The sequence below is a fragment of the Equus quagga genome, chromosome 3 (genome assembly GCF_021613505.1).
Source record: "Equus quagga isolate Etosha38 chromosome 3, UCLA_HA_Equagga_1.0, whole genome shotgun sequence".
Lineage (NCBI taxonomy): Eukaryota > Metazoa > Chordata > Mammalia > Perissodactyla > Equidae > Equus > Equus quagga.
Window position 1 is genome coordinate 63,423,719 of NC_060269.1, and position 18,800 is coordinate 63,442,518.

Below are 18,800 nucleotides of genomic sequence, written 5' to 3' on the forward strand. Positions count from 1 at the left end.
TAACATTGTGTAATTTCAGGTGTACATGTTATATATCAGTTTCTGTATAGACTGCATCATGCTCACCACCAATAGTCTGGTGTTTATCCATCACCATACACATGTGCCCCTTTACCCATTTCCCCTCCCCCACCATCTTCCCCTCTGGTACCCACTGATCTGTTCTCCATATCCCTGTGTCTGTTTATCTTCCACGTATGAGTGAGATCACACGGTGTTCATCTTTCTCTTTGATTAACACAATACCCTCAAGGTCCATCCCTATTGTTACAAATGGGTCGATTTTGTCTTTTGTATGGCTGAGTAGTATTCCACTGTGTATGTATACCACTTCTTCTTTATCCATTCATTAACTGATGGGCACTTGGGTTGCTTGCACATCTTGGCTCTTGTGAATAATGCTGCAGTGAACACAGGGGTGCATAAATCTCTTTGTATTGTTGATTTCATGTTCTCTGGATAAACACCCAGTAGTGGGATAGCTGGATCATGTGGTATTTCTATTTTTAATTTTTTTGAGAAATCTCCATACTGTTTACCATAGTGGCTGCTGCCCCAGTTTGCATTTCTATCAGCAGTGTATGAGGGTTCCCTTTTCTCCGCATCCTCTCTAACATGTTATTTTTTGTCTTCTTACATATAGCCATTCTGATGAGTGTAAGGTGATGTCTCTTTGTAGTTTTGATTTGTATTTCCCTAATAATTAGTGACATTGAACATCTTTTTCATGTGCCTGTTGGCCATCTATCTATTTTCTTTGGAAAAATATCTGTCATATCTTCTGCCCATTTTTTGATCAGGTTGTTTGCTTTTTTGTTGTTGAGTTGTGTAAGTTCTTTATATATTTTGGAAATTAACCTCTTATTGGATATATGATTTGCAAATATTTTCTCCCAGTTGGTGGGCTGTCTTTTCATTTTGTCCATGGTTTTCTTTGTCTTGCAGAAGCTTTTTCATCTGATGTAGTCCCATTTGTTTGTTTTTTCTTTTGTTTCTCTTGCCTGAGTAGACATGGTATTTGAAAAGATGCTATTAAGACTGATGTGGTAGAGTGTACTGCCTATATTTTCTTCTAGAAGTTTTATGGTTTCAGGTCTTATTCAAGTCTTTTATATATTTTGAGTTAATTTTTGTATATCGTGTAAGATAATGGTCTACTTTCATTCCTTTGCATGTGGCTGTCCAGTTTTCACAACACCATTTATTAAAGAGACTTTCCTTTCTCCATTGTATGTTCTTGGCTCCTTTGTCAAAGATTAGCTGTCCATAGATGTGTGATTTTATTTCTGGGCTTTCAGTTCTATTCCATTGATATGTGGGTCTGATTTTCTGCCAGTACCATGTTGTTTTGATTACTGTAGCTTTGTAGCATATTTTGAAGTCAGGGATTCTGGTGCCTCTAGCTTTGTCCTTTTTTCTCAGGATTGCTTTGGCTATTCAGGGTCTTTTGTTGTTACATATACATTTTAGGATTCTTTGTTCTATCTCCATGAAGAATGTCATTGGAATTCTGATTGGGATTGCGTTGAATCTGTAGATTGCTTTAGGTAGTATGGCCATTTTAACTATGTTTATTCTTCCAATCCATGGGCATGGAATATCTTTCCGTTTCTTTATGTCTTCTTCATTTGCTTTCAATGATATCTTCTAGTTTTCAGCATATAGGCCTTTTACCTCCTTGCTTAAATTTATTCCTAGACATTTTATTCTTTTCCTTGTGATTGTAAATGGGATTCTATTCTTGAGTAATCTTTCCATTAGTTTGTTATTAGAGTACAGAAATGCAACTTATTTTTGTAAGTTGATTTTGTACCCTGCAATTTTGCTGTAGTTGTTGCTTATTTCTAATAGTTTTCTGGTGGATTATTTAGGGTTTCCTATATATAGAATCATGGCATCTGCAAACAAGGAGAATTTTACTTCTTCCTTTCCAATTTGGATCCCTTTTATTTCTTTTTCTTGCCTAATTGCTCTGGCCAAAACCTTCAGTACTATATTAAATAAGAGTGGTGAGAGTTGGCACCCTTGTATTATTCCTATTCTCAGAGAGATGACTTTCAGATTTTCACCATTAAGTATGATGTTAGCTGTGGGTATGTTATATATGGCCTTTACAATGTTGAGGTACTTTCCTTATATACCCCTTTTATTGAGAGTTTTTATCGTAAATGGATGTTGGAACTTGTCAAATGCTTTCTCTGCATCTATTGAAACAATCGTGATTTTTTCTTTCATTCTTTCTTTTTTTTTTTGTTAGGAAAATTGACTCTGAGATAGCATCTGTTGCCAATTTTCCTCTTTTTGCTTGAGGAAGATTGTCCCTGAGCTAACATCTGTGCCAGTATTCCTCAGTTTTGTATGTGGGACGCCACCACAGTATGGCTTGATGAGTGGTATGTAGGTCCATACCCATGATCTGAACCTGCAAACCTCAGGCTGCCAAAGTGGAGTACACGAACTTAACGACCATGCCACTGGGCCAGCCCAAATCATGTGATTTTTATTCCTCATTTTGTTAATGTGGTGTATCACATTGATTGATTTGCAGATGTTGAAAAATCCCTGCATCCCTGATATAAATCCTACTTGATCATGGTGTATAATCTTTTTAATATATTGCTGTATTCAATTTTCTAATATTTTGTTGAGGATTTTTGCATCTATGTTCATCAGCTATATTGGCCTGTAATTTTATTTGTTTGTCTTGTCCTTGTCTGGTTTTGTTATCAGGGTGATGTTGGCCTCATAGAATGAATTGGGAAGTGTCCCAACTTCTTCAATTTTTTGGAATAGGTTGAGAAGGGTAAGTATTAAATATTCTTGGTATTTTTGATAGACTTCTCCAGAGAAGCCATCTGGTCCTGGACTTTTGTTTTGGGGGGAAGTTTTTGATTACTATTTCAATCTCTTTACTTGTGATTGGTCTATTCAGATTCTCTATTTCTTCTTGATTCAGTTTTGGGAGGTTATAGGAGTCTAAGAATTTATCCATTTCTTCTAGGTTATCCAATTTGTTAGCATATAGTTTTTCATAGTATTCTCTTATAATCCTTTATATTTCTGCAGTATCTGTTGTAATTTCTCCTCTTTCATTTCTAATTTTATTTGAGCTGTCTCTCTTTTATTCTTAGTGAGTCAAGCTAAGTGTTTGTCAGTTTTGTTTATCTTCTCAAAGAACCAGCTCTTAGTTTCATTGATCCTTTCTGTTGTTTTTTTATTCTCTATTTCATTTATTTCTGATCTAATTTTTATTATTTCCCTCCTGCTGACTTTGGGCTTAGTTTGTTCTTCTTTTTATAGTTCTGATAGGTCTAGTTTAAGATTACTTGTTTGAGATTATCTTGTTTGTTGAGGTGGGCCTGTATTGCTATAAATTTCCCTCTTAGAACTGCTTTTGCTGCATCCCAGAAGAGTTGGTATGTTGTGTGTTCATTTTCATTTGTCCCTAGGTATTTTTTAATTTCTCCTTTGATTTCTTCATTGATCCAATGCTTGTTCAGTAGCATGTTGCTCAGTCTTCATGTATTTGTGACTTTCCCAGCTTTTTTCTTGTAGTTGATTTCTAGTTTCATAGCATTGTGGTTGGAAAAGATGCTTGATATGATTTCAGTCTTCTTAAATGTATTGAGGCTTGCCTTGTTTGCCAACATATGGTCTATCTTTAAGAATGTTTAATGTGCACTTGAAAAGGATGTGTAATTCTGCTATTTGGGGATAGAATGTTCTATATATATATCTATTAAGTCCATCTGGCCTATTGTTTCATTTAAGGCCACTTTTTCCTTGTTGACTTTGTGTCTGGATGATCTATCCATTGATGTAAGCGGAGTGTTGAGGTCCCCGGCTATTATTGTGTTGCTGTCAATTTCTCCTTTTAGTTCTGTTAATAGTTGCTTTATATACTTTGGTGCTTCTGTATTAGGTGCATATATATTCATAAGTGTTATGTGCTCTTTGTAAAATGTCCCTTTTATCATTATATACTGCCCTTCTTTGTCTTTCATTATCTTTTTTTATCTTGAAGCCTGCTTTGTCTGATATAAGTATGGTAACACCTGCTTTCTTTTGCTTTCCATTTGCTTGGAGTATCATCTTCCATCCCTTCAGTCTGAGCCTATTTGTCCTTAGAGCTGAGATGTGTTTCCTGGAGATAGCATATTGTTGGGTCTTGTTTTTTAATCCATCCAGTCACTCTGTGTCTTTTAATTGTAGAATTCAGTCCATTTATGTTTAGAGTGATTATTGATACATGAGGGCCTAATATTACCATTTTATCTCTTATTTTCCAATTGATCTATATTTATATTGTTTTGTTTCCCTTGTCTTTCTGGCTGCCATTTCAGTTTGGTGGTTTTCTGTGATGGTTTTCTCTTTATTTATGATTCGTGGCTCTGCTCTTATTTTTTGTTTAGTGGTTACCATGAAGTTTGTATAAAAAGATCTTGTAGATGAGATAGTCCATTTTCTGTAGCCTCTTATATTCATGGGCCTAAGCAGGTTCCATCCCTTTCTTTTTCCCATTCTGAGTTTTTTTGGTCACAAATTATTTTTTTTGTGTGTTGTGAGTATGTGACTAAATTGAAGTGTTTATAGTTATTTTTGATGCTTTCCTGCCCTTTATCTTTTATGTTATAATTAAGTATTTGTTAACCTATTCTTATAGAGAGCTGCAGTTTTCTCATTTTGTCTGTCTATTTATCACCTTGCTCAAAGGTTTGTGGACCTTTGCCTTTTTGTTTCAGGTAGGAGGGCTCCTTTCGTCATTTCTTGTAAGGTAGGTCTTGTGGTGATGAACTCCCTCAGTTTTTGTTTATCTGGGAAAGCTTTTATTTCTCTGTCAAATCTGAAGGATAGTTTCACTGGATAGGATATTCTTGACTGAAAGTTTTTGTCTTTCAGTATTTTGAATATATCATTCCACCCTCTCCTAGGCTGTAAAGTTTCTGCTGAGAGATCTGCTGAAAGCCTGATAGGGGTTCCTTTGTAGGTTATTTTCTTCTGCCTTGCTGCCCTTAATATTTTTTCTTTGTCATTGACTTTTGTCAGTTTTAATATTATTTGCTTTGTAGAAGGTCTTTTTGCATTGATGTAATTAGGAGTTCTATTGGCTTCCTGTGCTTATAAGTCCAGTTCTTTCCCCAAGTTTGGGAAGTTCTCAGCTATTATTTCTTTGGACAAGCTCTGTGTTCTTTTCTCCCTAACTTCACCCTCTGGAATACCAATAATCCTTATGTTACTTTTCCTAATTGAGTCAGATATTTCTCAAAGAATTTCTTCATTTTTAAAAAGTCTTAGTTCTCTCTCTTCCTCCACCTGAAGCATTTCCATATTTCTGTCTTCTAATTCCCTAATTCTGTCCTCCATGAGATCTGCTCTATTTTTATGCTTTATACATTATTTTTTATCTTCATATCCAGAATTTCTGTATAGGTTTTTTTTTTTTTTTAGGAAGATTAGCCCTGAGCTAACATCTGTTGCCAATATTCCTCTTTTTTTGCTTGGGGAAGATTTGCCCTGAGCTAACGTCTGTTCCAGTCTACTCTACTTTATATGTGGGATGCTGCACAGCATGGCTGACAAGTGGTGTACGTCCACACCCGGGATCTGAATCCATGAACCCAGGCCACTGAATGGAATGTGCTGAACTTAACCACTAGGCCATGAAGCTGACCCCTTTACAGTTTTTCTTTAAGGGCTTCCATCTCTTTGGTGAAGTATTCCTTCTGTTCATTAATTTTATTCCTGAACTCATTGAACTGTCTTTCTGTGTTTTCTTGCAACTTGTTGAGTTTCTTTATGGCAGCTATTTTGAATTCTCTGTCATTTAGATTGTAATCTTCTGTGACTTCAAGTTTGTTTTCTGGAGACTCATCATTTTTCATTCTGCTCTGCAGTATTACTGTAGTTCTTCCTGGTGTTTGATGAATTGATCCTCTGCCAGTGGACTTGTGGTAGTATCAGGTTTCAGATTCTACCTGCCACCACTGGGGGCAAGCAGGAGCTGTGTTTTCTGACCTGCCCCATCTGCTGGTGGTTGTACCTGTCAAGCTGCTCTGTGTTTGCCGAGGCCTGGTCACAGCCATGCAGCAGGTCTTGCTTGTGCAGGTGGAGCCACTGCACTTGGCATGCATGTCAGGCTAAGCTGCTGCACTTGGCAAGAGGGGTGCTTTCATGGGGGCTGGTGCTGTACCCACAGACTGGTCCTGTAGGCTACTGCACTTAGCAGGCAGGGCACTTTCACATGGGCTCAACCACTGCCACTCGGCAGGTCACACTTGTGCAGGCAGGGTGTCTTACTGCAGGCTGGGTCATGTGCTCACTATGAGGGTCCTGTGGGCTTCTGCGCTTGGTTGGCAGGCTGCCACCAGGGAGGGGGAGGGGGACTGCTTCCCTAGTTCCACCGCTTCCTGGCGATCCAGTCTACCCACCTTCAGATGTATAGCTGCATGGGGCTCTCAGGCGTCCTCTTGTATTGTATAGGGAGTCTTCTGCTGGTTAATGAATGTCCATTTAGTTGTAATTTAGAGGGGAGAGACAAAGGGAATAACTCACTCCACCATGATGCTGACGTCACCTCCCAATAATGAACAGTTTTAATCAAGAAGTATTCCTACTGTTAAAAAGGGGACAACAGCCCCAAAATGGAGTCGGTTTGCTGAGGTCCACCAAAACTTAATACCTAAAGTCATTGCAGTTTCAACCTTCCCAGGAATGTGATCTTTAAGAAGCCAACCTAGAATTTCCTGGATAGCACTAGGAGGTGATCCACTGATAGACCCCTCTGTTCCCCTTAGGAGGGCAAACTTGCCTAGAACAATGCATTCTTTGCAAATAATTTCCTTTCTTCCACACTCTCTCTACCTTTAAAAACCTTTCCTAATTACCTCAATGCAAAAACCTTTCCTTTCTGCAGCTCAATGGAGCTCCTTTCTATTTGCTAGATAGGATGCTGCCCAATTCATGAATGGTTCAATAAAGCCAATTTTATCTTTTAAATTTACTCAGTTGAATTTTTTGTTGTTTAACACTACTAATTAAAAAAATCCATCATATGACTATAATAAAGTTGACTTGTCACAATGCTTGTAAAAAATACATTTTTGCTTTATATGCCTTTTTAGATAGTCAGTGTGTTTTATGAGTACAACTAAAGTTCATTATAAAATTCTGATTACTTTATAATAACTGTAATAAATATCTATATGTGAAATGCAACAGTATACAAAATACAAGTAGCCCAAGACTTCCCTATTTTCTCTTCTCTAATGGGCTAAGGAAGAAAAGAGAGATTTAGCTTCTGGAAGAGTGGCTTATTCAGCTGGTAGGTGTTCCCATAAGAGCCTTTCTTTTGGTTTTGGCCAGTCCTGAAATTCTTATCTTTGATCAGTCACTTGGTCAGTCTCCAACCAGTTATTGGGACTGGTTTAGGGTTATCTCTTGGGAAAATTGTGAAGTAACCAAAGCTTTTGTTTGGCCCACCTCAGATTACTCTGGCATCTATTTCCTGTCTCTGGCACTCTTTTTTTCCAGGTCCACCTGTTGACATTTCCTCTCCAATCATATCAATCATTTACACATTAGTGGGACTTTAACCCATAGATTCCCCTTCTCAGGGGTATTTGCATGTTATACCTTATCTCCTGCAAGGGTTTGTTTCTGGTCTTCAAGCTTTAAGCACTGATAAGCTAATATAGAAACTCTTTGGAAGGATGGGGCCCCAAATGCCTTCTCTTGAAATTGTATTTTGTAAGTATATATTTTCTTAGTTTATGAATATGGTCAGCTCCCAACTTATTATTCTTATATAACTGCAAATTCTGAGGCCAATTGCACTTCTGTATACACATTCAGGCCTTGCGCATGCTCACACATAAATGTCAGAAAGGACATAGGTGGCAAAACATGGAATTTACTAATTAGGGAAAGAAATACATGCTATTCATTAGGAATAAATTACTAAACTCACTTTCTATGCCATTCTTATCTCTTCCTTATAATAAACCTCTAATATTAGACTGAACCTGGAGTTTTTTTTTTTTCTTTTTCTTTTTTTTTCCAGTTTGACAAATGGACAGACTCTCAAAGGAGAAAAATCCTGACAGGCCTATTAGAACGCTGCTCTCTGTCACAGCAGAAGTTCTGCTGTCGAAAGCTTCAGGAAAAAATTCCAGCAGAAGCTCTGGATTTTACTACCAAGCTTCCAAGGGTGTTGTCTTTATATATCTTTTCTTTCCTGGACCCCCGAAGCCTTTGTCGTTGTGCACAGGTAAAGCCAAAGAAGGGGTGTACAGCATTTTGAAAGGAAGGCCTGGAAAACTCTGGAACTTGGATAACTTAAGGGGGAAAGAGCACATACACAAAACCAAGAAATAGATGAGATGGTCAGTGTGTTTAATCTCTATAGTTTCGATGAACATCCATCTCCTTTGTGTCTAACTCTGTATTTAGTGCTAACAAGGACGGGGGGAGTATAAGTCACCATTAATGTCCACAAAAAAGTGTTACCTTGTTGGGGAGGCAAATACTCATAGAAGAAATGGTTCGTCAGCAGGATAGTCTTATAGTGCATAGCATACAAATACAATAAAATGCTAAATTGTATAGTGCAGGCCATTCATAAATAGAAAACCTCAGAGTAAGGTGCTAATGAGATATGTGCAAAAGAGTGTGAGTCTAAAAGAGTTTTGAGTGGGCAGGTATGCTCACAGAGGCCTTGGAAAAGGAGCTGATGATTATTTTTTAAGAAGTAATTCCATTGTATGTTAAAGTGTAGTTAACTTATTTAAGGTATAAAACTGGTAGTCGTTTTGTTGAATTTTTTCATAGAGTCCAGTAAGTAGTAAGAAAGATGAATTATTCAGTAATTATGTTGGGACAATTGGGCAGCTATCCGAAAAAAATTCTAGTTAAATAAAAGATTGATATGAAACCAAAGGAAACCATGAAAATATTCAAAGAAAACATAGGGAAGGAGGATTTTGTGAGTATTCTATAATACCCAGAAGCCTTAAGAGAAAATACACAATTTAAAATTTTGCTTTATTCATTGTATATATATTTTATATTTATGACATATATATTTTATAAGCAAGAATGAAGAAAGCAAGATTTTAAGTTGTGACTGTAAAAATTAAAATTTTCTCCATGGAAAAGAATGCCATAAATAAATCCAAACAGCAAACAAGGAAAAAACATTGCCAATGAAGGGCTTATTTCCTTATTTTTCAAAGAACATCCATAAACTTATATTTTAAAAAAAAACAACCAACAACTCAGCAGAAGAATGAGCAAAGAAAATGAACGAGTTGTTCACAGAAAGAAATGCAGATGTTTCTAAAATATATAAGATGCTTAGCCTCGTTATGCTGACCATCTTTCATGACTCAGAATGACAGAGGTGTTTTTTTAATCTAATATTCTATTCTGGTAAGGATGTGGAGAAACAGGAACTTGCACATATTGATGGTAGATACATTGGTGCCACTGCCGTGGAGAACAGTTTGGTAATATTAAATTTTTAAATAAAGATTGCCTTTGACCCAGCAGTTCTACTTCTTGGAATTTGTCTGATGGGTATACTCAACATGTGCAAAAATTATGTCTGGGTAAGAATATTGCAGCATTATTTGTAATAGAAAAATTTGGAAACAATGGAAGCATCCGCCATTAGGAGACTGTTTAAATCAACTGCAACAATCCCCAAGATATATCATGAGTAAAAAAACGCAGAAGTGCAGAACTGTCCTACCATTTTGGAAAGAAAAAAGAATATGGATGTATTTGTTAAAACAGGCCTAGAATATTTCTGGATATACCCCAGAAGCTGGGAACAGTGGTTATGTCCATGGTAGGAGATGAGTGACTAGAGGACAGGGAGAGACTTCCCTTTTACTGTCTCCCTTTGTGTCTTTGAATTTAGTGTTAATGTCCACATATTACCTATTCCAAAATTGAAATAATTTTTTAAAAGAGCATAGTATTCTAAAAGTCCAACAACAGGAGAGTATCATACAGCCATACCATGAATTATTATGCAGCCGTTCGAAAACTTTAAAACTTTCTTCAAAATGTTTTTGAAGAACAGAGATGCTTATGATATGTAAAAGGAAGAAAGAATGATTTTAAATTGTATATATAGAGTTTCCAATTTTGTTTCGTACATGCCTAGAAAAAAGATGGAAAGGAAGAGAACTCTATCAGGTTGTTAACACTCATCTCTGATTGATGAGATTATGGGCATTGTTTTTCTTTAAACTTCTCAGAATTTTCCAAGTTTTCCACAATGGGAATTTATCATTCAAGGGAAATGTTATTTGAAATTGCTAATCCTGTCGTCTGCGTGCACCATATGTCAATCCCGCAAGATTTGAGCATTGTATTTTATTCCCAGGACTGACTGTGAGTAGGATGCAGGCAGTTGCTCTTCAGCTAGATTTAAAGTAAACAATAAAGTCATTACACTAAAGTGAGCGTTGAGCTGTTTAGAAAGATGGGGGGTGGGAATCTTATAGTTTTGAAAGCTCCTACGTGCCCCTCAATTCTCCTCATCCCTGTCTACCTTAAAAAAACAAACAAAAAACACCAAAAAGCAAAACAAACAAAAACTTTATCTACCCTGGGGGAAAAAAACCCAAGGTCTGAACAAGATCTATGGAAAAGGGGGAAAGAAGTGAGAATTGAGTAACTTTTCTTCCCATCCCCTCCCTCCGAAACCTCACCTCTCCATTGAATTCTGAGCTAATTAACCATATGGGGATCAAGGGTGTTGTTTCATTTCTGGGTTGAGCAAAGTAGATGTAATTTCTGTTCCTGCGGGGCTCTATCAGATCCTCTAATCTTTTTCCTCCTTGCAGCTCCCAAACCTGCTTTTTCTTCTAATTGTCTCCTCTTCTCTCCTGCATGTCTCTTCCTCAGCACATAAAACCCTGCTAAACCTAGTAGGAACTCAATACATGGTGGTGGAAGGAGGGAGAAAAGAGGGATAGAAAAATGGATGTGTGAATAACAAGGCCCATTATAGAGCATTGTACTTATTTTTTGGAACTCAAAAAATTACTAGTTATTTTTTTAACTTGTTAGTTATAGTTAGTTTAACTTAGTTACTAGTTATTACTTATAACTATAAGTTATTAGTTACTTATAGTTACTTATTAGTAACTTATTAATTATAGTTATTAATTAATCTTGAAAAAGATGCCAGTTTTTCAAGGATGAAATTTGAGTTTGAAAGTTACATGTCACCTTTGCAACTCTTATGGATAACAGACAAAATGACAAGTCTCAACTTTATTTATGAACATGATCCTAGTTTCCATCAAGTCTTATTCAAAACCTGGAGTAAATTATTGTAAATACTGCTACATGTAGTAGGGTAACCTCCACCGTTTGCTAGATGTGTGGCACCGACCATAATTTTGTGGAAATGGAATGTATATAAAAAATACTTTGTGCTCTATGGAATCTTAAAGGATATATAGGACACACCATATAGTATCAGTAATTGTGTTCCCTTTATAAAATTTATATTTAGTTAAATCATAAGAATGCAGGGAAAATGGAAGCATACTAATGAAAAGAATAAACAACATACAGACCTGATTTTCTATAATCTTCATATAACTCTCATATGACCTTCAGGAACCTTTAGAAAGTTCCAAACCTATCTGAGCCTCAGTTTCCTTATTTGCAACATGAGACTAATAATTATACTTACCTCCTTAGGTTGCTATGAGGATGGTTAGTGGGTGCTCAATAAATATTAGTCGGCTCTGATTCTAAGTTTGAATTAACACTTAGAGAAAATCCTTCTGCCTGGATAGGAAGCACTTCACGTAAAAGGTAACTGTTTAAGCTGTGATTTGGAAGAAAAGGACAAAAAAGTTATCTCAGGTGCAGGGTGACAGCTCAAAACCTAGAGAAAGTGGGCATGTAAACTGAGCAGGTGTTTTTCAGCTGTCCTTGTTTTCCCAGGTGAGCTGGCATTGGAAGAACTTAACTGAGCTGGATCAGCTCTGGATGCTCAAATGTTTGCGGTTTAACTGGTACATCAATTTCTCTCCAACTCCCTTTGAGCAGGGTGTATGGAAGAAGCACTATATTCAAATGGTGAAAGAACTTCATGTTACCAAGCCTAAGGTAAATTGGGGGCAAAAACAACAAACTTACAAACATCAGCTATTTAGGAATTCTAGAGCTAAGACTGAATGATCAAAGTTGGGGAAGGGAGGTCGTTCAAATGAAATATACCATGACTTCAAAATTCTCCTTTTTGGGGCTGCCTGGTGGTGCAGCGATTAAGTGCGCACGTTCGCTTCGGTGGCCCCAGGTTCACTGGTTTGGATCCCGGGTGCAGACATGGCACCGCTTGTCAAGCCATGCTGTGGTAGGCGTCCCACATATAAAGTAGAGGAAGATGGGCACGGATGTTAGCTCAGGGCCAGTCTTCCTCAGCAAAAAGAGGAGGACTGGAGGCAGATGTTAGCTCAGAGCTAATCTTCTTCTTCAAAAAAAATTCTCCTTTTTGGAGAATTTGACAGTCCTTTTCGAGATGTGCATGTTAGTTGAGAGCCCTCATCTGACACTCCCAAACCACAGTTCCACCCAGAAGGTTGGGGCTCTGGAGCTCCTCACTGTGTCCAGGGCCAGGATTTCTGTATCTCTGACTCAGATCCCAGACAGTTCTGACACTGGGACTCTGTGGGTAACATACAGCGTTTGTTACCTACGGCTCATCAAATTTTGCTTACTAATTCAAATTTGCTACGATTCCACCAGGTGAGCTGAAGTTTATTTTTGTTTCATTAATTAAGGAAAGTTTTCCAATAAATCAGTAATTAGACAGAGGCATAATGGGCATATTAAAGTTCTTTTTAAGCTAGAAACCAGTAATGTAAAGCATTTACATATAATCATAAAAAGTAAATATGCAAGAATAGTTTTTTTCTGGTGGTTTTCTATGCATTATAACCAATGTTTATGTTCATTCTTGTAGTCACAGTTGATTAGATAACTTGTGGGAGATTTTTATGAGCCTTTTCTTCATGGCGTGATCTATACACACGCAGAGTTGTACATCATTTCATACAATAGATGAGTCCCTGAAAATTACATGTAAATTAAATTTTTTAACGATTTTTAAAACCACGGGAGTATCATATTCCATGAAAAAGCTGCAGTGAATCCTTTTAAAATTGAAGAACCCTTTTGAAATATGAATACTCAACTCCTAACTTGCTCGTTTAGGTTTAGTTTTATTGTGTTTTCTCAAAGTAGAATCCATCTATATTTAATATAATAATAAACTATGCATAATTAATATTGTTACAATTGCAGTGATAAAACTAGTTTTCCTCATTTCAGTAATTGGTGTGCTACATAAGGATTTCTTTAAAAAAGAAAAATTTAAACTGCAGTGATGGAAAAAGTTATTTTAAAAATTACAATAGCTGTGACTCCTTTTCACACAAGGGTTCTCGTCTCTCTCATTGGCAGTTGGGGGCATAGAATGGCATTTAATAACTAAAGCTTGGGCCTTTCTGGGGCAGAGGAGAGAAAAGTGATGAGCCAACTTGTAGAATGAAAAGAGGTTTTGAGTATTGTATAGAAAACTGACTTTAGCACAACCAGAAGGACCTACAACTAGAATATACAACTACATACTTGAGGGGCCTTGGGGAGAAGAAGAAGAAGGAAAAAAAAGAAGAACAAGAAGGAGATTAGCAACAGATGTTAGCTCAGGTGTCAATCTTTAAAAAAAAAAACCTGACTTTAATGCTGTGTCTTCAGCAATATCTCTTTTCCACACAGTATTTATGCATAACTATATTTAAAAATAATGAGTAGTTCTTATGCAAGAAAATTGCCACCTCTTTGCTCAGCATTAAATTTCTGGAGTACTTTGTTATATTAAACTTTAGTTTTTCTGTTAAACGAATAGACCTAAATCAGAAAGACAAAGGTTAATAAAATCAACTAATAAATTTATTGGTTAAAGAAACAGATCTAAGTCAGAAAGACTAAGGTTAATAAAGCCTGTTGACTAAGGTTAATAAAGTCATCTACTAAGGTTAATAAAGTCAACTGTCAGCACTATACATACTAGAATAATTGGTATAATTCCCTGTGTGGTGGCTCCAACGATGGTGAACACAGACAGCCACTAGAGTAGAGCATAATTTAGCTCTCCTCAAGCAACCACACCATCTCCCTTCCCCTCAATACCTTGTACGTGGCATGTGCTCCAGCAGAGCTTTAGAAATCATTTTATGAGCAGATGGTAGTGGTTAATACTAGTTTCCTCAACCTTAAAATGAGAGGACTGGACTACAATGAGCTTTATAACTGTCTGTAAGGCTAAATTATCTACTCCAAAAAACGTAATTTCAAAAAGACTTCATCTAGTAAAAGAAGAGTAAGTTAAACCCAAAATAGATAGTAGGGAGAAATAACGAAGAGCTGAAATCAATGAAATTGAAAACAGAGAAAACCCATAAAACCAAAACTGCTGCTTTGAAAACATAAATAAAATTGATAAGTTTCTAGCTAGACTGATCAAGGAAATGAAAGAGAGAAAACATAAATTGCTAGTAACAGGAATGAAGGAGGGGGCATCGCTACAGATCCTGTAGACATTAGAAGGATAATGAGAGAATATTAGGATAATGAGGGAATTAGAGAACACCCCATGTCGCTAAGTTCGACAGCCTCGATGAAATGCACAATCCTTGAAAAACACAAGTTACCAAAACAGTCTCAATAAGGAATAGAAAATATGAATAATTCTTTATCAATTTAAAAATTGAATTTATAATTTTAAAACTTTCCACGAAACTCCAGACCCAGATAGCTTTACTGGTGAATTCTGTCGCACATTTAAGGAAGAAATACCAATTCTACATAAATTCTTTCAGAAAATAGAGGAAAAGGGAACGCTTCCCAACTCATTACCTTTATACCAAAACCAGATAAAGAATTTATAAGAAAAAACAAAACCACAGACCAATATCTCTCATGAACACAGACATAAAAATCCTTTAAAAATATTAGCAAATTAAATCTAGTAATATGTAAAAAAAGGAGACTACATGATGACCACGTAGGATGTATCCAAGGACAGTAAGGTTGACATAACATTCAAAAATCAACTGATGTAATTTACAGAATAAAAAAGAGAAGATGTGTGGTCATTTTGGTATATGCAAACAAAAGCATTTAACAAAAAATTCAACATCCCTTCCTGATTTTAAAAATTCTCTAAAAAGACTTTAGGTGAAATGAAGAAAAATTTTGTTTTCTTAATACAGACAGGTCATCACAGTTTTCGTTATTATCTATTTTGTTAAAGTATCAAGCATTTTGTACTTTTCAGAATTAATGATGTTTATTTACATATAATTGCAAGCATTTATGCCTGAATTTTTCCCCCTGAAATTGTTTCTATCATGTATTATTTATTCCCAGTAGTTTTCAACTAAACCTGTTCCAGAAAAACAGATTTCATTCAATATAAGCTCAGAGAAATGAAGTGAATGTCCATTCTAAATGAGACCTGCACAAAGTATTAAACACGAAACCAATCATGCACTATTGATTATATAAGTATAAAATGTCTTCTTAATCTACTGGACTACAGTCATTCATTAAATGAGTAAATATTTATTAAATACTGTGGTTTGCTACATGCTAAGAGTACGATGATCCTATCCCTGCTCTCCAGGAGGCTGGTCTAGCAGCCCAGGACGTAGACAAGTAAATAATACAACACTGAGTACCGAGTGCCAGCCTATAGTGGAAATATATATAACGAGCAGTTGGAGCAAGGATAAGAAACTAACTGATTCTGCTTGGAGGGACTGGGGAATTTCTTAATTTTCACAAGCAATTCAAGCAAACCCATTTACCAAGCAAAGCTTCCCTAATCTCTTAAAGAACAAAAATTAAGCCTTTAATGGCTTCTCAACATACCAATACCACTTCCCTGAGGCTACAACCGCATAAAAACCTTATGAATTTCACGCACAAAAAATAGACTTTCAGTTTGGGAAATTAAAGCGAGAGTATTCTTTGGAAACGGCTGAGGTTTAGATAATTGATGAAATCTATAGTCTACCCTTACATAACTGGAAATTGTCTCTTTGTGTTATAGGTAATGAGGGCTGGAGTACTGTTTTGGGGAGGAATGTGTACATTTTTATGAACAAATTAACTGCACTTGTGGGAAAACTACACAATGATGAGGTAGAAGGCGTGGCCCAACAGGACAGAGAGGTTCAGCGTGTGGACTGGAAGCAGAACAGTCCTGGATTCAAATTCCGACTCTGTGTCTCAACTACGCATGCGAATTAATTGGTTTATCCTAGCTTCAGTTTCTCTTTCTGTAAAATGGGAGTAGTAACAATTACCTTTTAGAGTTATTGCGAAGGTTGAATAAAATAACGCACGAAAACTTCCTGAGACAGTGCCTGGCACATAGCAAGTACTCCTGGGTTGGTGGCTGCTGTAATCCTTGTCACCATTATCACTGCCATCATGATGATAATGGTAATGATGACGATATTCTTTATTTTATTGTCATTATTGTTACAGTGTTTTAAGGACAGAAATAATTAATTTTCTTCTCCTAGACACCTCCAAAAGACGGATTTGTGATTGCTGATGTTCAACCAATTACAAGCAGCTCTCCAGAGGAAAAGCCGTCTCCTTCATCAGCTTTCCGGTCGTCTTCCTCTTTAAGAAAAAAGCATCACCTGGGGGAGAAAGAACTCCCACCCTGGCGATCCTCCGACAAGCATCCGACTGACATCATTCGCTTCAATTACCTGGACAACTGTGGTCCCATGGAGCAGCTCTGGCAGGGGTGAGAGGCTCTCTGCCCTTCTCCATTTCTTTGCTTTTAGAAACAACTTACTGGCGCTTCAATATATGAAAAGATGAAAATAGAACTTACTGTGAAATACAAATGTTCTTCCATACATAGAAGCAAAAAGTAATTGAGAAATTACAAGAACCGTTATTGGGAAATGAGCTCTGTTCGTTAGGGTTTGTTTGCATTTTGTAGCTGTAATGATTTAACATTACAGCTTCTTTTAGTATTTTAGTACCTCAAATTCCAGTCCAGCACCATAGGGTTCATTCTAGTCTTTTCCTTTTCCATATTTGCACCTCCATTCTCTGACAGAGAGAAACCTGACTCTCATATTTATTTACTGTATAACGTATGTAGAGTATATATCATATATATGATATATACATATATATGGGTATTTTGATTATATACTATATGTGCATGTAATGTTTTGTACAAAAATTGTATTATAGGGCCAGCCCCGGTGGCCTAGTGATTAAGTTCAGCGTGCTCTGCTTCAGTGACTTGGGTTCAGTTCCCCAGCCCAAATCAACACCACTTGTCTGTCAATGGCCATGCTGTGGCAGAGGTGCACGTACAAAAAGAGGAAGATTGACAACAAATGTTACCTCAGGGCAAATCTTCCTGGGGGAAAAACGTTATATTATATATTATATATGTATATATATTATATATGGTATGTGTATACACACACACACAGAGTACATACGTACTTACAGATTCTGAAAGATTCTGTCATCTTTTCTACCCCATTCCCCATAACAAATCTAATTAGTTTCTGGTTTATCCTTCCAGGGTTGCTTTTTGCACAGAGTTACAAGAGATGCCATTTTTTCAACTATATGATTGGCAAAAACTTTAAAGTTTGATAACATATTCTGTTGGTGAGGCTGTGGGCAAACAGGCATCCTCATACATTGCTGGTGGGCGTATAAATTGGCACAAACCTTATGGAGGGACATTTGATGATGCCTAGCAAAAATATATATGAATTTATATTTTTCTTCTCATAATTCTATTTTTTTTATTAAGATTATGGTAGTTTACAACCTTGTGAAATTTCAGTTGTTCATTATTGTTAGTCATGTTGTGGGTACACCACTTCACCCTTAGTGCCCTCCCCCCACGCCCCCCTTTCCCCTGGTAACTACCGATCAGTTCTCCTTGTCTATATGTTAACTTCCACTTACGAGTGGAGTCATACAGAGTTCGTCTTTCTCTGTCTGGCTTATTTCTCTTAACATAATACCCTCAAGGTCCACCCATGTTGTTGTGAATGGGACAATTTTGTCCTTTTTTATGGCTGAGTAGTATTCCATTGTGTATATATACCATATCTTCTTTATCCAATCATCAGTTGCTAGGCACTTAGGTTGGTTCCACGTCTTGGCTATTGTAAATAATGCTGCGATGAACATAGGGGTGCATGGGACTCTTGGAATTGCTGATTTCAGGTTCTTAGGATAGATACCCAGTAGTGGGATGGCTGGGTCATAAGGTATTTCTATTTTTAACTTTTTGAGAAATCTCCATACTGTTTTCCATAGTGGCTGCACCAGTTTGCATTCCCACCAACAGTGTATGAGGGTTCCTTTTTCTCCACAACCTCTCCAACATTTGTCACTCTTGGTTTTGGATATTTTTGCCAATCTAACAGGTGTAAGGTGATATCTTAGTGTAGTTTTGATTTGCATTTCCCTGATGATTAGTGATGATGAGCATCTTTTCATGTGTCTATTGGCCATCCTTATATCTTCTTTGGAGAAATGTCTGTTCATGTCCCCTGCCCATTTTTTGATCGGGTTGTTTGATTTTTTGTTGTTGAGCTGTGTGAGTTCTTTATATATTATGGAGGTTAACCCTTTGTCGGATAAGTAACTTGCAAATATTTTTTCCCAATTAGTGGGCTGTTTTTTTGTTTCAATCCTGTTTTCCC

General features: G+C 36.7%; 1 protein-coding gene across 1 annotated transcript in view; it reads left to right on the forward strand.

Moving 5' to 3' along the window:
- The window catches only part of FBXO16 (F-box protein 16), a 36,346-nt gene extending 19,487 nt beyond the window's left edge, over positions 1-16,859 (forward strand). The window contains exons 4-6 of the mRNA XM_046655732.1: positions 8,060-8,266; positions 11,971-12,135; positions 16,623-16,859. Coding sequence (XP_046511688.1) covers positions 8,060-8,266; positions 11,971-12,135; positions 16,623-16,859 — 609 coding nt within the window. The remainder of the gene's footprint in view (positions 1-8,059; positions 8,267-11,970; positions 12,136-16,622) is intronic.
- Positions 16,860-18,800: the final 1,941 nt, after the last annotated feature.